The 19402-nt window shown below is 36.7% G+C and overlaps 1 protein-coding gene across 5 annotated transcripts in view; it reads right to left on the reverse strand.

Moving 5' to 3' along the window:
* The window catches only part of mbc (myoblast city), a 104877-nt gene that overhangs the window by 2620 nt on the left and 82855 nt on the right, over positions 1–19402 (reverse strand). For 3 of the 5 annotated variants that reach the window (XM_071589215.1, XM_071589213.1, XM_071589214.1), the window contains 4 exons: positions 16232–16381; positions 7590–7956; positions 4656–4842; positions 1138–1295 (listed from right to left, as the gene is read on the reverse strand). In XM_071589215.1, coding sequence (XP_071445316.1) covers positions 1138–1295; positions 4656–4842; positions 7590–7956; positions 16232–16381 — 862 coding nt within the window. Of the gene's footprint in view, positions 1–1137; positions 1296–4655; positions 4843–7589; positions 7957–11100; positions 11137–16231; positions 16382–19402 lie in introns of those variants that run through there. The other 2 variants (XM_071589216.1, XM_071589217.1) reach the window with 2 other exon arrangements.

Genomic DNA, 19402 nt, shown 5'->3' on the forward strand with positions numbered 1-19402 from the left:
CAAGTAACTCAAAGTTAACTACTCACAAAGCTGAAAGCCTTTGGCATATATAAAAATTTCCCAGGTTGGAATGGACACTTATTGGTTGGGTACAAAGAGTAGTCATAGATGAATTTAGCTCTAATGCAGTAGAAGTCACTTCAGGTGTCCTCAGGGAAATGTTATTGGACCACTTTTCTTCCTTCTTTACATTAATGACATTAATTTCGTAGTCACTAGTAAGATATGTTTATTTGCCGACAATGCAGTGATTTACAGAGACACCATATTCCTAAGAATAAAGCACCTTTAGTAGATCACCTAAATGCTGTGCAATGCTGGTGCAAAACTTGGTAATTAAATTAAAGTTAAAAAAGTATGTTCAGCTGAATTATGATAATAAGAGAAGTTCCCTCCCAAATGTCTACTGCATTAGAAATACCAAAATAGAAAGGGTAGACTAGACTAAATACTTAGGCATTACCCAAAATCACGACCTTTCCAGGGTGAAACATGTATGGGGGATACTTGGACAAGCTAACAAAAAATTAGGATTTATTATACGAGAATTGAGAACAGGTGATAAGAAGTTTCAACAGCGATGCTATCTTTCACTAACTAGAAGCCATTTAGAATATGCTGCTAGTAAATGGGATCCTCATGAAGTTGAATTGATTTCCAAACTGGATTGCATGCAGCATAGAGGAGCTATATTTTAAAATGTTGGTTATGAAAAACTGAGTAGTGTATCAAAATTATTAGAGGATCTAGGTTGTGAACCACTCACAGAGCAAAGGCTAAATTACAGATTAAATCACTTGCATAAATTTGAAGGACGTCTCTTTAGTAATGGTGTTGAAACTGTATTATTACCCCATTTCACTACGATAGACTAGATCAGGCTTATAAAATGAGAGAAGCGCAGAACAGGTGATAACGAAGGTGATATATTTCCTACAAACGATAAGGGATCAGAATTATGCCCATCCATGCCAGGGGGGGAAACATTTTTTGCATCAAAAGTAATCAGATGTGTAATCACACCCGTGTCACACAGCCTAGCAGTTGCTTACAGGGTACTATGCAATAATGATAATTACAAAACTATGGAAAATACTCTAGTAAGATAAGCTATACAGGACACAATATACAAATTACCTTATTTCTAACTCTGGGGATGGTGGGAGTTCCAGCTGGTCTAGCTGCTGGTGGCAGTGAATCATCAGGTAAATTACAGTAGTCAGCCTCACGTGTTTTCACAGGTAACGGAGGAGGCACTCCCGCATCCTCTTCACTCGCAGTGGAATCAGTGGTTGCTACAATGATACATTCCATTGAACTTAAATCCAGAGTGGAAAAAAATAAGCATACATTTAAGTTATATATAACTACTAAAACAAATGGGAATTAATCACTACCATTACATAAGATGAAGAAATGCATACTTTTTCGATCTAAAGAAAATGTTTTTGGAAACTTTCAAAAAGAAACCTCATGCTGGAGATTCTGTACATGCGAGTTTCAACCGCTTACTAGGGCTCAGAGTGAGACTCCTATACAAAGAAATCCAAAAACACTCCCTCTTCCCCGAATCCTTCTCCCCACTCTCAGCCTCTTCCCGCCTCTACCACCGACATCACCTGTCACACATTCCCTCCAATTCAACCTTAAAAACCTTTTCTCATTGGTAAAAAAATAACAAGACCATGGATAACATTTCCGTGTCTATCACACTGTGTGTCTATCCATTAGTTACACTTGTACCACCAACCTTTTTAACCCACTCAAATCTACAAAGCCAAGTCTTTATGTAATAGGGCTGCATCGCATACCTCCCCCACTCATTTATCGACACTAACTGTCATTTAAGAAGTTCTCTCTGGTTTCCCACCGGGTCAGGTTGCAGTACACCGACGTTTCCACGGCTGACTCGTGCCATCGTCTTCAGGGTGAAGTTCAGAGCACGAAAAAGGCCTGGTATTTATACTCTCTGCCAAGGCTCAGGTGTGCCCTGATTGGTTGGAAGAATTAATGTGCTCCGCTACGGCCAATCGGGTGCGTTCCCGTACATTTTTTATTTTCTTTAGCACTGGCTTCCAAGTGTTCTGATTTGGAAGCCATTGTCTCTATTGAAATTGTTGGTGCCTAGTCGGATTTCAACGGCTTCTTTCACCACGCAATCCCAGTAGCTGTTGGTGTGGCATAGCAGCCTCTTCGTGCCGGTAAAGTTAATTCTGTGGTTGTTATTGAGGCAATGTTCGGAGGCCGCAGATTTTGCTGGGCAGAGTAACCTGATGCACCTCTCGTGTTCCTTTAGGCGTGTTTCTATGGTGTTGCCACTCTCCCCAATGTATGCTTGGCCGCACTCACAAGGAATCCGGTACACTCCTGAGGTCTTCAATCCCTGTTTGTCTTTAGCCATGTCCAGGACCGATTGCAGCTTCCTTAGCGGTTTATGGATAGTTTCCACCTTGTACCTTAATATCCTTGAGACTTTATTAGAAATCGTAGAGACAAATGGGATGCAGGCTCTGGCAACAGGGTTTTTCTGCCTCTTCTGCCAGAGCCAGCATCCAATTATCCCGTTAGCCCATCCCAGAGCTAAAGAAAATAAAAAATGCACGGGAACATACCTGATTGGCCGTAGCGGAGCACATTAACGCTTCCGACCAATCAGAGCACACCTGAGCCTTGGCGGAGAGTATAAATACCAGGCCTTTTTCGTGCTCTGAACTTCACCCTGACGATGATGGCAGAGTCAGCCGTGGAAACGTCGGTGTACTGCAACCTGAGATCCTTCACTAACTGTCATGCACTTCAGGGAGGATGGCACAGTCTCTATAGTTTGAGGAAGGGTAATTATCTTTGACAAAATAAAGGAGGGAACAGACGATTGATTAAAAGTAGGGATGAACAAAGGAAGAGATGCATTCAGTTGGGGAGTACACAGAATGAAGAGATAACAGTTAGCCGGTAATATTTGTTTTATGAATTTTGGCAGGGGTTCAAAAATAAGTGGTGTGGGTGGTAAAGTGGGGAAAGGGTGGAGATCTCTGTGGGAAATGACAATTTGGATGGGTTCTGGTCCTTAAGAAAAGACGTAATGTCATCATAATATGCTGGGGTTGGGTGTTTGAGGACGTGTGAGTAGGAGGAGGTATTGCAGAGCTGTCGGTGAGCTCAGTTAATCGCCAGAGTTAAAATAGAAATTAGGGATGTCACCTGATGCATTATTGGAGGTAGCTGCCTCACTTGAGAGAAAATGGTCACAGACCATACACGTATTAGAAAAACCAGCAAAATAAGTTCCTCCATTATAGGAAAATAATCTGCATTTACTTAAAAGTTGGCTGAAAATGTTATTTTTCAAAAGAACTTTAACTTATTAATGCACTACTCTCCAAGTATAGCTATTGGTGATAATAATAATAATAATTTTTATTTGTCCAGAGACTGCATCATACAAAAAAAATTGTACACATAGTATAGGACACGTCAATATATACAATAATACACAATGTAAATACATATGCCTATTCTAAGTTTCATGTTCCATGAAATTCCTAATAGAATAGAACAAATTCCTTTGAAGAAAAGCTCTCAATTTTCTTTTAAATAGATAAATGTTTGTGCTGGATTTCAGGTCCTCGTTTAGCTTATTAAACATAAGGAGACCCATAGATTTAGGGCCTAGTGCGGTGGTTCTAGTTCTTACGTAAGTTCGGTGCAGATCATTTTTAGACCTGGTCCCATAGTGGTGAATACCACAATTTGTGTCATACATTGAAAGGTTTACAAAGGTGTACACCAGTAATACAAAGATATAAATACATGGCAAAGGTAGAATGTTCAATTTATGGAATAATGGACGACAAGGAGCATTATGCTCTGCTTTGACAATTAGGCGTACGGCTCGCTTTTGAATTTTAAATATTGTGTCTGCAAGCGGAGAAGAACCCCAGAAAAGGATACTATATACTATACAGGAGTAGATATTTGCATAATATATTGACATGAGGACATCCATTGTTACGGTAAACCTGATGCTTCTAATAAGGAAGCAAATGGTATTCAGTTTTTTGCCCAGGTGACATATATGAGATTATAAGATTATTATTAATTATGTGAATTACTATGTAGTTTCAAGGCAAGTGGAGCAGTGCATTTCTCAAAATATTGATGCAATGGATATCCTACAACTTTCCTCTATCAAATAGCCACCTCAAGCCTTGAAAAGCAATCATCACACTCCATTCAACGTCATGTTAATGTCAAAACAGAAATACACAGGTATAGAGAGAAAAAAAATACAAAGTACCAAGCACTAAATGCTCTCTCCCATCCTCCCTTGCGCAGCCCCTTCAATGCTACTCTCCTATGCAAAGGAGGAATGGCCTTTGTTTCAATGTGAGTGTGCCACTCCCCCTCTCAAGTGGCACACCAAAATCCCTATCTCCCTTCTATGACAGTCTCAACCCCCCCCCCTCCCCACTCCCGAATACTCCAACGAAAGAGCAGGCAAGAGGGTGGGAGACGCACCAGGAAATCCACTCAACAACGCAAGCGGAAAGTTGGGCAAAAACCCACACAGGAAACGTAAGTTCAGGGCCTGTGGGTTTTCTGGAACCCTGGCTTCTTAAAATGCTGTTTTTTTTTTGAACAGCAACCTTTCCTACCAATTGAATCCCGGTTGCTGCTGCTGTTTCCATTGAGCCTAATTGGAGAAGTAGGCCCTGGAGATGGACTGCCATCTTCTGCCATAAATGAGGCTGCCACTTTGGAAGGCTGGAACTGACCACTTGACGGTCTGCTTAGACGTCTCTCCCGCTCCACCTCTGACCTTAGAGGCCTCTTCGGAGTCAACTGTGCATAAATTAATCAGTACTTTTAAAAATAATAACAGCATTTAAATTTGCACAGCAATAAATCAGAGTTTTCTCATGTTAAATTCTAACTTATTCATAATATTAAAATTATAATTTAGTTTTGATAGTATTAGTAGTATTTCATGCATTATTCATCTTTACACTTACAAATATTTTTAATATTTTTTTTAAACCAATACTAGTAAAAGTACATATTCAGCAATTTCTTATTACTAAAATTTAACAGCACTTAGACACATTTTTGAAACCACCAACTAGAGCACACCATAACATATCCCATCAATTGAGCTAGAAAAAGATACCGTAAAGCTTCACGATCAGCACAAGATCACATTTTTTAAGCATGATAACTCAAAAACTATTCACCTGAGTAGCAAAAATTATATAAGTAATATTCTTATTGAGATTAGGAGACTTGATTAGGTTTAGGCTGAAATCAAGGCATGTACTGGATATTGCCATTTTTGCCTTTTTTCGACACAAGACAGAGGGAAAGAGATCTCTAAGAAAACCATTTACAAGGAGCAGGATTCTGATAACTATTTACATTAGGACTGATATGAATTTCTGCAAAGCAACATTTTATATTTCTCATTATAATATGAAAGAATCATTTAATTAGCAACGTATGCTGTTAAAATGCAATTTGATACCAAGCTGTAATGATTGGAACCCGAGTGGGTTATGTGACTAGTTATACTTCAAGCGATGTCAATTATTTAATTATTTTTCATTACAAATTAACAACATTCCTTATGCCTTTGAAAAGTAGGAAATTGTGAAGTGCCATCAATGTAACTCTAACCTTGGCCTCAGAGGTTTTTATTTAGAGCGTTTAATTTTTTAAATAGTTTCACCAAATTACATTTTTCATGAATCATCAGCTCCATGGAATACCTACTAGATTTATAGTCTTTTGCACTTAAGAACACTGCAAATGTAACTTTCCAAAGATGAATCTGGTATTAGGCAAGGTGATGATGCTCTGGTGGTTCGTTTTGTAAAAGCCTGATGCAACCTGAAGCCATCATACGTGTCCATTTCAATTACCATTGTGTAAATGTGCTTAAGTAAATACAGTGAACCCCTCAATCATACGTTTTGCAGATTTTCCGAGTCATTCCCTCTCTTCCAAGCACCTCGATTTTTAAAGAAAATTACAATTGCAAAGATAATTAAATGCATTGAAATTTCAATCTGCTTTTTTTTAAGTACAAGCTTAAATACCTAGGCTCTTTAAAAAGATTTTAATTCCATAAAAAATAAAAAGTATTGAAATAATCAATTGCATTTAATCTTTTCATTTGATCATTTTTTCACGATTTGTATGTATTTTCCCATTTTTGTTTCTGTCACATCCATTAGCCCCAAGAATTTTATATTCTCCTTTAAAGCAAGAGCAAATACAAAGCTTTACTCTGCAATAAATGAGTCATTACCATACATCGCATTATTTTATTTGGTATAATATCATGTGATGAGTTTGCACCGGTACCAGCGAGCCTTTTGCCACTATTCGTCCTTTGCCAATTATTTGCTTTTTTCCAGGCTACAAGCGATTGGTTTAGCTTTTTGAGGAAAAATACGTTCTGCTATTCACTTGATATCAGTGAGTTCTCTGTTCTTGAAAAACTCTTTTAATTCCACCCTATCCTAAAAAATGGCTGAAGAACAGGAAAAATATACTTTCAATTGCTAAAAATTGCAAATCAAACACAAGGAATGGAAAGGAAAAGTCTCCGTACATATACATATCCATGACCATATATTCCACATATTTTGGTTATCCAATCTGGTTGATTGCTTATATGTGATTCATTGGGCATCTTTCATTAGCACATGGATAATACAAGCGAGAGAGTTTACTGTGATACGATAATTTGCACCAGATATAAGATTACAAATACAGCATGAAGGAGTATCGTTTTAGTATAGTATTCACCACACCCATATCGAGATATTTTAAATGATTTTACAGAGTTCAAGTAAAAAATGTTAAAAACTGAAATTATTTACAATTAAGGCTGATTACACTCTCGATCTGTTCAAAGAAGACATCAATAATCTCTACACAATGGAATGCCATGCTTGTGCATAGTATCAAACTAATGCTGCAGTTACTGAGATATTAGCCACTATAATGTTTTAATACAAATGATAATGGATCCTATTAAAACCATTCTACATCATAAACATGTATGATGAACTACCATTAATAGTTACCTGGTTGATACTCTTAAAGCTATAATTAAAAATATCCATAGTGATGGCTATAATATGCCGAAATTCAAAGAATTTCACAGATTGGCAGGGGCCTAATAGAAATCACCATTGGTAACATCAAGAACTGGATATAGTGAGTGGTTTTTTAAAAAGATATTGTAAGCTACCGTAATATCAAGATTCCAATGCTTAACGCTTCAAAAATCCACAAAAATAATACTGCAAGAACATAAATGGACATTAACACACTTGGTCAAATAACCTTTCACCTCATACTACTTCCTTCTTTAACTTCCCTATGCCTTCCAACCTCAATGCATGTCATTCAAATTACTTCATCTAGTTCTCCCTATTTCATGCTCGCCAAACATTCTCCCCTTTAACATCACAAACACAGCACCTCTTTCACTGGCTTGGATTCCCCTCGGCGCAAACTGTGTATTGGCAATAAATCACCATGCACAAACTCCGCCAAAAGTGATAAACAAAATAATTACTCACCTCCTGCCTAAGCTCAAACACGGTTGGAGGAGAACCTTCAATGTGGTTGCCTTCGCTGCCCATCCAAGATGTCGGGAAGTTTGGAGTGATTGGTGCCGAGGCAGGAGTTGAAATGGGAGAAGACGCCGACATATACCACTGGCTGTTCCCCCCACCACCGCTTAAAGACCCACTCGAAGTTATCTGAGCACTGAATGCTTTGCGAGAGGATCTCATGCTTCCACCTTTATGTTTCTCACGCTTGTTGGTCCCTTTGGATGGCGAGAGGGTATTCGAATTGGCACCACTCCCCCCTCCACCACCACCCCCTCCAGGGCGAACAAATATTTGAGCACGAGATGATGAAGACTTGAGGCAGACAGAATTCCTGGGGAAAAGGCAAAAATCAAAACATTCCATTCAATTCATTTTGATACATTTAAATGTACTCCCATTAATGACTTCCCGTGTTAAAATAGACTTAAATTTGGATACCAATTGTGTGTTACTTTAACTAGCAATAGATTGATTGTAGGCTGATATCATGCCTTCATTATTAAAATTACTTTAAGCTAACTATACAACAACGGTGAGTAGCAATTCAAGAACCTTTAATTGTATTGCAATTGAGTTAGAAATGGCTTTGAACCTCGTGAGATTTCTAATTATGAGGTGCTAGTTCATCTTAAGTTACTAAAATTACTTTATACACTTATGTCAGTGGGACACACATTTTCACTTCACATTACTCAGCCACTGATAGGTTTATCATGCACATCTGCTACACAATTGTATCTAAATAAAATTGATCTTATTCAAGTCCCTTCTTAATGTAACTTGTACATGTTTGCAAACAAGATAAACCTATGTCTAAGATAAAAGGACAATTAAGGCAAATGCATAATATTTCAACAATCTAATACTAGTATTAGAACAATAAATGCATACCACCAATACATGTGTGCAGTCAGGCAATGGGGGATACTTCATAAGAAGCATAACATCATGCAGTAAATAAAAGTAATAATTTTTCACATAACTAAATGTGCCACAAATGAAAACACTCCAAGTCTTTCACTACTCAATAAATAAATATTCTCATGATGGGAAATTACAAATTAATCATCAATAGATGAGGAAAATTATTTGAATGGCATACCTTTAATTAAAGAAAAGAAGCTGGCATAATTATATTGGTGTGGCAGTGTCAGTCACCGTATAGAGCTCCTCGTGGTTGGTAGTATGCAGTTTGCTATCAAGACAGTCCCTTCTGAAGGGATATAAACTTGTTTAGAATGCAGACGGTGAACCTGATACACTAGGGTGACCACTTATTTATTAAATTCCACTTTATAAATAAATGAAAGGACTAACTTTGTAGTTCCACACGAAAACGATTTATTCACACGACCCCGGTTTTGAAGTAAAACTTCATCATCAGGTGAGCTCTCTACATTTGCAGCCCTTCTTATATATTCAGCCAGGGCGGGGGTGGGGTGGAGATAATCAGGAAGGCTTGGGAGGGGTAAAGTCAGGATAAGAAGAATATATAAGAAGGGCTGCAAATGTAGAGAGCTCACCTGATGATGAAGTTTTACTTTGAAACCCAGGTCGTGTGAATAAATCGTTTTCGTGTGGAACTACAAAGTTAGTCCTTTCATTTATTTATAATGAATCGGTTCCATAAAGTTACGCCAGAAACCATAAATTAAATTCCACTTCTTAACTTCTTCCCAATTAAAATACCATCTTTTCATGGTTTTCATTCTAAGTATACATTTGGTTTTGGAATCTGATTACGTATTTTTTATGGATTATGTCTATGCCAAGGGTATCACTTCAGTCAATCCTACTCATATTTCTCCTCCAGGGCATGTGCACACAATCGCTTATGCTTAACATAAACTGGTCTCTAAAAGAAACATTGATATCATCAGGTATTCCCGACTCCCATTTTGAATTCTTGGCTATTTACCAATATTCCTGACTGATTGGCCACCCTGAATACTAGTTTCCTTCTATTTTTGAGTAGTGTTAATGAGTACCATGACTGTTAACAGAGAATGCTGCACAACTTATGGGCACTGCAAAGTCAGCATAAAATCATTCCTTACTCAAAATCTCAATAATACCTAGGCCAAGTAATATTCTAGAATTCCTTAAGTAATCTTGGGCAGCATCCGTCATATTAGATTAGTTTGGCCAATTAAAATAAAAGGATTCAAATTCCAGACGTACATAGTGCACGTGAAACATCATTGTTACATGGACTCTTGATTCCTGGAATGTGACTGGTGGGCACGACGGAGATGGCCTTGCAGGAGAGTCCGAGGGTGTTTGTAGCGTACACAGTTGCCGAGGAATGGAATTTATTCTCAATGAAGGGGTCACAATGAATGTAAAGAAACGAAAGCTAGTAGTCTCACATAGATTGCTCTGCCAAAATAAGGAATAAGATGATGCAATGATATGTAAATTTCTTTCAGACTAGCAATTGATGTGCTTGTGTTCTGAAGTGACATGGAACTTGTAACCCGGGTAATGAGAACTTCCGATTCAACAGCATGCTACCATACTCATTCCTTCAATTGAACCATTATATCATGCTTAGCATTAAATACGTTTTAAGGTAGCAAAACATTCTCTTGCAGGCTACACTAATTACTTATTGTAAGTGCTCTCTGCCCTGCCACTCCAAAATAAGAAATTATAACATTTTCTATACCGCAGAAGCCTCCCTCGCCCTTCTTCCTTGCTCAAGGCTAGCGATACAAATCTCATCTGACATGCAGTATCTCCCGAGAAAGAGGATGTCCGAGCAATTTCCAAAATATTTATTATTTATAATCTATTTTTTATAATGCTTCAACGCCAACCGAGTCATTTGAATTGTCTATTTTTTTTAATGCTTCAATGTCAATTGAGTCATATTAATAATAAAATATGAGAAGAATAATTTAGCAGTCTTATGTGAAGAAACAATATATTACAGATATGCTTAAGCTAGTTTTAAAAATATTTATCCAATAAATAAATAAGGAGGATTATTATTAATGAAAATTTTAGAAAACTGATTGCTATAATATAAATTCAGAATTGATATGGGATCTACATTTGGCCTTAGCCCTTCCACAAGTGGAAGAAATTGTAAGTGTAGTTTGCCAAACATATGAGATCAATGTGTACTTAAAGTGTTGCATTTCCAACATTGTAAATATTTGTATGTTGTATCTATCTTGACCATGCATAATGAAACAAACATTCAACTTCCAGCACATGCAACATAATAATAAACCTACACAAAAATCAGAACACTTTTGAAAGCTTGGAATCTATTGAACCAATACTGGGCTGTAATATTAGAATTTGGTTAAAAGGTGATTTCTAACATTATTTGCCATAAATTGTGGACCTTTTATTATTCTGGCAATTGCATATGGGTAAGCATAAGCAAACATCTAAAGCAGATACATAACAAGGCCAATATATGGACACATCAAAGAACATTTAATAGCCTTTATTATATATTTACCACGTGACAAATCAGGAATGATGATTTGCCATATTTCTTCAGCAGCACAGGAAAAAGACAATAATGAAGAAAATGTTGTAGAATAATGAATTAAACCCAGGGAAATATGGTGGCAACACACATATATTATTACCTATCAAAGAAATCTGACTGTTTAAAAAAAAAAAATTTCAGCCAGAAGATTACATCTATTTCCATGCATCTTAAAATTCACCTTCATAACTAACAGTACAATAAAACCTGAAATTCAACTAATGTCTTTTTATCAAAGAGATTCCATGAAAAATTAACCACATTCTTCCAATATTGAGATACAGGTGACTAATGGTACATGATGCCATAATTATACTTTTACTAGCTGAAAATCTATCTTCTTTGCCAAGCCCAGGGATGGCTTAATATCCTTATCCTTGAGAGAGTATATCTGTGGGAAATGGCACAATGAAATGGCTATGGGACCTTATCTCACCAAAGAAAAATCTGCATCACAAAAAATATATACATAGAATAGCATACCATTATATTTTTACTCTATCACCACAGTTTCAATTATTACTAATAAATAATTACATAATTACCCTAGGGAAAATCTTTATTTTATGCCTCCCAATTGATATCTCACCGTCAATGGCAGAACACTGTAACTAAATGTAATATATAATATATGAAATTTACTTATGCCGTCTGAAAATAGCCCCAGGAATACCCTGGGCTATCAAACATGGTGGGTATTCCACCAAACCACAATAGAACAACTCCTTGGGAGGAGGAAAAATATTGTTGTACAGAGGTGTCATACTACACAAGAGGTTGTCGACCAGCTCTAAAAGACACAAATCTTTTAACTATATGGTGCTAGGAAAACTTAAAAGAATTTTTTCATTAATATTTTTCCATTCAGAGCAACACGATTAAGGTTATTAAATTAAAAATATAAAATTCAGACTAGGCATGAATGGAATAACACATAAATTTATTATTAAACTTGCACTTATTCCAATTGATAATACATATATACCAAATGAAATCTTTAGAAACTCTTTGCAATTTGCATATGATCCATAACGACAAAAGTAAGTATTGGAGGATTAAGAAAAAAACTTTCATGATACTAAATTGTGGTTCTACCAACTTCATCACGCAAGTGACATCTTCAGGTACAATTTTATGTCGCACATGTGATGAAAGCAGTAGTACTGCAATAAATTTTGGTGAAATTTCCAATTTTTATTCTAATTCCTCAGGACACTATGTCACAAGGCTGAGCCTGATACTATTGAACTCAATTGCGTAAGTCATATAAACATCTAACTTTAGCAAATCAGTCTTTGTAAAGAATAATTTGTCAAGAGCTAATGAATGACATAAGCATACTTCCATCATGTTTGTTCTGTTTAAGAACACTAAAAAATTATGCAGTAAAAAAATATGTGAACATATCATAAACCAAATGATAGGGTTTTAAAAAACAATTTCAATAAATGCATGTTCTCATGCCGTACGTGATAGAATAGGTATTTCGTAGCTTAACAGAATTTCAATTAACAAACCAAAAGCTAATAAATCAAAAGAGAGATGGTACTTTTTTCCACACTTTATTTTACAAGTCGACCGGTTTCGTTGCATAGGCGACATCATCAAGACCTGATGATGTCGCCTATGCGACGAAACCGGTCGACTTGTAAAATAAAGTGTGGAAAAAAGTACCATCTCTCTTTTGATTTATTAGAATGGATTTCCACAAAGTGAAGCCTGAAACCATCGAGTTTATAAACCAAAAGCTAAACAGACACAAAACAATATTACTTATAAAGCTGATACTTGCACCCTGGATGATTGTCTTCTCACTCGAGAACCATCTTGCACAAGAGAGACCAAAGTTGGTCCAACGAAACCAAACACATCTCTTTGTGGAAATAATTCTTAAGAGGCCTTCAGAAGATGTAATTAATAAAGTCATCATTTTCCCTCAACACCTTCTTCATCCTCGTCACTTACAACTTAATTGTTTCTTAAGCTTCCTGCAGGATATCCTCATCGATCATCACAGGAAACACTGAAATGTCCCAAACAGCATTTTGAATGCCATCGAATACAGCATCTACTTGGACCCAGTTATTGCAATGGACTGATCAAAAAATGCATCAACTTCACTAGACCATTTGCCGTATTTGGCCAAATAAAAGGCTCTTCCTCTCCTTAGAAGTAAAAGCCTGCATTTCACAGGCAGTTTTTTATAGCCTACAATGCCACACATCATCTTAAGGTCACATGGTCTTAACCCATAGCATTAATTAGGCAGGCCGACATTTTAAACTATTGATTGCAAATTATTGTCATCATTCACAAAATTTATAGATATATCGGCGGAAATGAACATCCCCATTGATTTGACTTTACGATCCAAACTAGGAACAGTTAATACATTCAACATGTGCAAGAATCCTCTGATGCTATCCGCCAAGGGTTGCCTCTTCTACTTCAAAAGAAGATATTAATCAAGGCAGCTTGGGAGAAATGGATTCTTGAGCTTACATGGACAGTGTCACATGTTTCACCTGAGACGATGGCCTTCAGAGGTTCCATTAGTTGTAGCCACGAGAAGTCAAGAATTTACTTGAATGATAAAAATTGGCTAATTTGATTTGTTACTTAAAAACTATTTATATTCAATTCCTTTTCAAAATACTGAAAAAAGTTTCGCTCTATGCCTCCTTAGTCAAAACTCAGAATGGACATTCCTTCAAGGTGAAACCAAGTAGTATTTTTTAAATTACATAAAGCTTTAGAAATGTAAATATGTAGTCTCTTCATGGTTAAGAGCTCCTACATTTTACTGCAGCCATGCCACCATGAAGTGCACTGCGCTACGAACTACTATTGAGCTCTAAGAAATTTTGGCTTGAAGGAAGAAGGTAAGATTGTAGAGACAGAATCGTTATTACAGAGGGGAGGTGGGGTTAGTCATTTACATTGATATACATCATGATACGGCCTAATTGCATATGCGAGTAACCTCATTTCTCACAGTTGAACAAATGACATTTGAGGACTGTTCAATTAAGAATGATGATACACTTTTATGCGAATGATTTATTTAATTTTGTAATATTACTAGCTTAATCTGAAATATATATATAAATAAAAAAAACACAAACACAGTAATCAACCGGAAGGTCAGTTTGGTAGGTGATGGTAGAGTTCACCCAGTACTAAGCCCTATACGGCACGTGAAATTCACACATCAGGGTAGGGGGGCCAGTTCCTTCCCTGTGCCGGTTATGGTTTCCCAGGAAGACCTGGCACCCAAAAAATCACTTTAGCTTGGGTGGAGCTGCAGGTGCCCAGAGTGCCTCGCCTGGGAATCAAACCCGGGACCCTCCGGTCAGCAGTCCAGCGCTTTACCCCCTGGACTACCACGACCCATATATATATCAGTACATATTTAATTGATTTGACTTAAGTTGAGTCAGAGGCCACCATTGCATGTTGAAACATGTTCAGTTTGCCTACGCCAGCTTCTGATGATGAAAAATGCTTCCCAACAAAACTTTTCTTAACATTGGGGAACAGGATGGAGTCACTTGCGGATGTCTTGACTTAAGGGAGGATGAGGAAATCTTATAACATTTATTTTCAAGAGATAATCATGATTTTAGATAGGTTTTGCGTAATTCACAGAGCACACACATGTCACGTGCAAGTTCTCTGTTACCAATGTCTAGCCCAATGACCCAATGAAATTTTATATTTTCTGAGAGCGCTTTTAACATTATTCCCTGATTTCATTGTAAAATGGCAGAAGTGGAGTTAATGCTTGCATCCGTCCATCCTGTAGCTCAGGATTTTCCCTGATCTTGAAATAGTCTCCCCTCCTTAAACATTTTCAAAATTTCTGGTTGTGCTTTATGAAAGAGCAAACTCGCCATAAGACTCCTGGAGCCCTATATAGGCATAAAATGATGATTCGTTCAGGTAAACGTAAAATTTCGCAGAAGCATCATGTGTTCCCTGTGTCATTTCGATAAGTAAACTGAACACGTTTCAATTTTAAATGGCTGCTGATGCAATACTGGAGTCAAACCAATGAAACTATTACCACATATTTGGTACATATTATACTCACATTCTAACAAAATTAACCTTCTTCATTATACATTAGGTGAAAAAAAATGCATGATCACTCTTTATTGAACAGCACTTATAGACTATTAACCACAAAACTCTTAAAAGTAAAACACCTTAGCTTTTTGTTGGCAAACTATAAGATTAGAACCATCAGAAGGCAAGTTTTAAAAGAACCACACCAATGGAGCTTTTGTTAGTGGGTTTCGTGATTAAAAACACGAAATGCCTTGATTACATCAAGATGCATACCCATTGAATAATTGTCATTAAATTCATTAAGAATATGGGTTAGAAAAATTATTTTGAAGAAGATGTGCATATTTGTTTTCTAATGCATTATTTGGAGGACTTATAAAGACTGAAGATTAAACTCCAATGTCATTTTTTCAAAGATTTACAGAGAGTTAACTTTTTAGTCTACTGTTTCCAACCTCATTCGCATCATTTTATCATTTTTGGCTTTATTTGACTAATTTCCTGACAACTACGGAAGATATTATTTGAAAGGAAATACTTACATTGCTAAAATTGGCTAGGATTTCAGCATGAAATGGCACCGTACTTTTGAGAATCAGTTAAGAACATTACTAGGGCCAGGTGATAGTTGATTTTTTTAAATCGACTCATTATAAAAAATACCTAAATGTGAAACACTATGAAAATAAATGTGTGGATATTAACAAGATGAACTCTAATCGAATTGCAGTTTGAACACTGATACTACAGAAGACAATGGTATGATATGAACAATTAAATTCAAACCAAAAAAGAAATGATTTTAAAATAATTTTTGAGAAAAAATGCCTCAATTTAGAAAACGCAACACCATGTATTTACCAAGAATTGAGACGTGTCATTAAGTCCACAATGTGTTTTATAATTCAAGACCTAGGGAGGTCAGACATGAAGTAGGCAAAATCTCAACAACTATCATTGCCATGATAAAGGTATATGACGTATGGAAGGTACCTTTGATTCCAAAAATGGTTTCATGATCCCTTACCTCACCCCACCGACTGCGGTGTTGTTGCTGTTGGAGGAGACATTGTTGCTGCTGAGATTTGAGAAGCTCTGCGTGAAGTTGAAGTTTGCTATGCTTTTTAAAGTGGTAACTTGTGATCTGGTTAAACTGGAAACTCGAGACCTACTTCCACTGGACACATCATGCAAGAGAGAGAGTTCCAACAGTCAAGAGTGCACAGAGAGTCGAGAAAGAAACAAATTAGTCTCAAAAGGAAATTGGCATGCAACAGAAAAACAAATACAACAACAAAAACAACGTTACTCGCATAATATAAGAAGAAGCAAATATTTAAAGAACTACTCGTACAAGTTAAATTTTAAAGCATACTATACCACCAGAAATAAATGTGTCACATTACATATATAGGTGCAGGCATACTGTTTCTGCAGCATTAAGAGTCATACCAGTTTAGTTTTGGAATTGAAGCTGCAACCAGCAGTGGTAGGCATGAAAATGATGATGTGCTTAGCACCTGGGAGGGAAGGGGCTATAGTGTAAGGACTAAGATTTATTGAGCATCAACCCAAGAAACTGCGAGAGATGGCACGACAGCAACTTTCAATGAAGTCATCCATTAATGTGCATTAAAATGCAACAATTATGATGATAACATTTATGCCCGACATTGAGGGATTGGCGTTCGAATCCTGGTCTAGGCGAATGATTTTTACATTCTGAATTCATTGCATTGTAATGATGAGCTGTTCATAAACCATGAATTCTATGTACATTAAAATCAGGAATCACTGAGGTTGTGGTATTCCTGTGGAACGACAATTCTGATGCTTAAATGGATTGCCCTTTTGATGCATAATTGAGGGATGCATAACAGGGCATAAACATTTGATTTATAAGAAATTCAACATGTAAAATATGACTATGCTGTCCTCTTTAAAAACATGATTACTCAATAACAAGGTCCAAATATGGGTAACTAATTAAATGCCATCATCACATATATTTAAATCCGTCAATGATATGGCTATGCAGAACACGGGCAGAAAGGCATTCTGCTTTTTGCCACCTATGACGTTCAAGTGCAGAATTGAAATCGCAAAACTCAAGAGAAAAATCTTTAAGGACTCCTTTGAGAGCAGCTCCACACAAACAAAATAAACAAAGGTGCACATAAGGACACTGAACGAAACCTGTTTGCTCGTTCCCATGTACGCACGATACTTAGGATAATGTTCTTATTTTGGCCCTTGTTCACTTTTGAGTCCTAGTGAGAGAGAGAATTTTCTCCCTATTCATGCACAGTACGGACATACTTTAATTAATGACCACAGAGAAAATTTATGAGACTTTATTAAACTGAATAATTTCTGTACAGTTCCAACATTCTCTCACTACAACACTACCCCGCCACTTTCTTGAAGATTAAAACATGAATTTACTGTCAAAACCTAGGTCTGAAACAAACAGATACTTTTGCTGAGTATACTTTGATCTTTCACCATTCTATTTGGACAGGACTTTCTCATGAGACTGCATTTTGACTTAACTTGTGGATTACTCAAAAGAATTCCTTTTTAATATCCCTGGCAAAGATTATTTCATGGAATTCTTAAATTTTTAAGTGTTCATTAGAAAAGTTAGCTCTTGGAAATGATTTCCGAGGGTAAAAATCACTTGTCTTGACCGGGATCAGGACCCCTCGATGTCCAGCCAAGTGCTTTAGCCAGTTAAGCTATCGAGGCCTCTTCTTTAACTCTGAAATTTTGGGGGCTTTAAATGAACGAGATGTTTTCGTGACGAAATGCCGTACATACAATGTCACAGGCATTCGTAGTCGTACGCGACGCGCCACAGTCCACGAGGTTAAAGCCAACTTTAAACACTTAGGCTGTTTTTACCTTTGACAAATTCCAAGAAATGTGAGAGATGTCACAGCAGTAACTTTTTAATGGACTCATCCGCTAATATGCATTTCAATGCAACAATTTCAGGGAGTAAAAATCATTCGCCTTGACTGGGATTTGAACCCAGAAATTACGTCATGGAAATGAATTGAAAATTGGGCTTACTGGAGCAATTTATTGCTCCGCACAGACTGATGGTGTCACAGTTCTTGGTTATATGGGCATTTGTCCGTTTACTGTTAAACTAACCAACAACACCACTGACTCACAACATTGTCACTCATCACTTGATGATTCACAGCAGAAATTTCCCAATGAATGTCAGCAGCTTAGAAGTTTATTGCCGGTAAAAACCTTAACACTAAATGGATTAAACATTTGGCAGGATTTAAAACTGTATTGATCATTTTGACTCGTTACAGTAAACAAACGACAAGCAGCACGGCCTTCTAAACACTGCAGCTTGAGGCGTACTGCCCTAGTGCGTGTATGTCGATTCAACAAACATTCGCCTTCCCCCCACTACTTAGCTTGCTACACACAAACGGAGATTACCCTCTGGACAGCCCTTGTAGATCAAATTTAGGATGAGAGTGGCATATTTCACCTCAGTTTTAGAAGATGATGATTAATTTTCTTGATAACAGAATAATTATTGGTCGCAAAATTTTCAATATTACAATATCATCATGAAGCTGAGAGATTGCAGGTAACATTTAGGCAGCTTAAATTGATTCTTCACAAAAGTTAAATTTTTCCGTGTGGAAAATTCAAGGTTGATGGATAAAATGCTATTTTGTTGTAATTACATTTGGTGCTTGGAGAGAGGCAGGGGTTGGTCAGATCTGCCTCTATCCAACTTCAAATTTACAGTTAATGGTTAAATGCTTACCATAATCATTTAAAGAAACATAATTGTCAATAGCCATATGGTTTTAGCATTTATCCTACAAGGCAAGTGACAGTGTCTCCGTAAACTGATGCACTAGTGGATGTCCTATACTAGGATGCACTCATTTTAACGTTTTATGCAAATAATCTATACATAATTATGACCTGTTAAGACAAAATGAAAGGTGATGAAAGCTTGGAAAAAGTTGCCCTATTATTGGTTGGGTAAAAAATGAGATACATTTGGACAAACATAATTAAAATAGAGCTACTGATTAATACTCCAAGGAAACTACTTTTAACCTTCACCAAATATGTTTTCTAACATTTCAAATAAAAGGATACACAAAGACAGCATATTAGATTTCCGATATAAGTAAACAAAGAAAAAAAATCA

This window comes from Hetaerina americana, unplaced genomic scaffold (genome assembly GCF_022747635.1).
Source record: "Hetaerina americana unplaced genomic scaffold, ioHetAmer1.1.p SCAF_34, whole genome shotgun sequence".
NCBI lineage: Eukaryota > Metazoa > Arthropoda > Insecta > Odonata > Calopterygidae > Hetaerina > Hetaerina americana.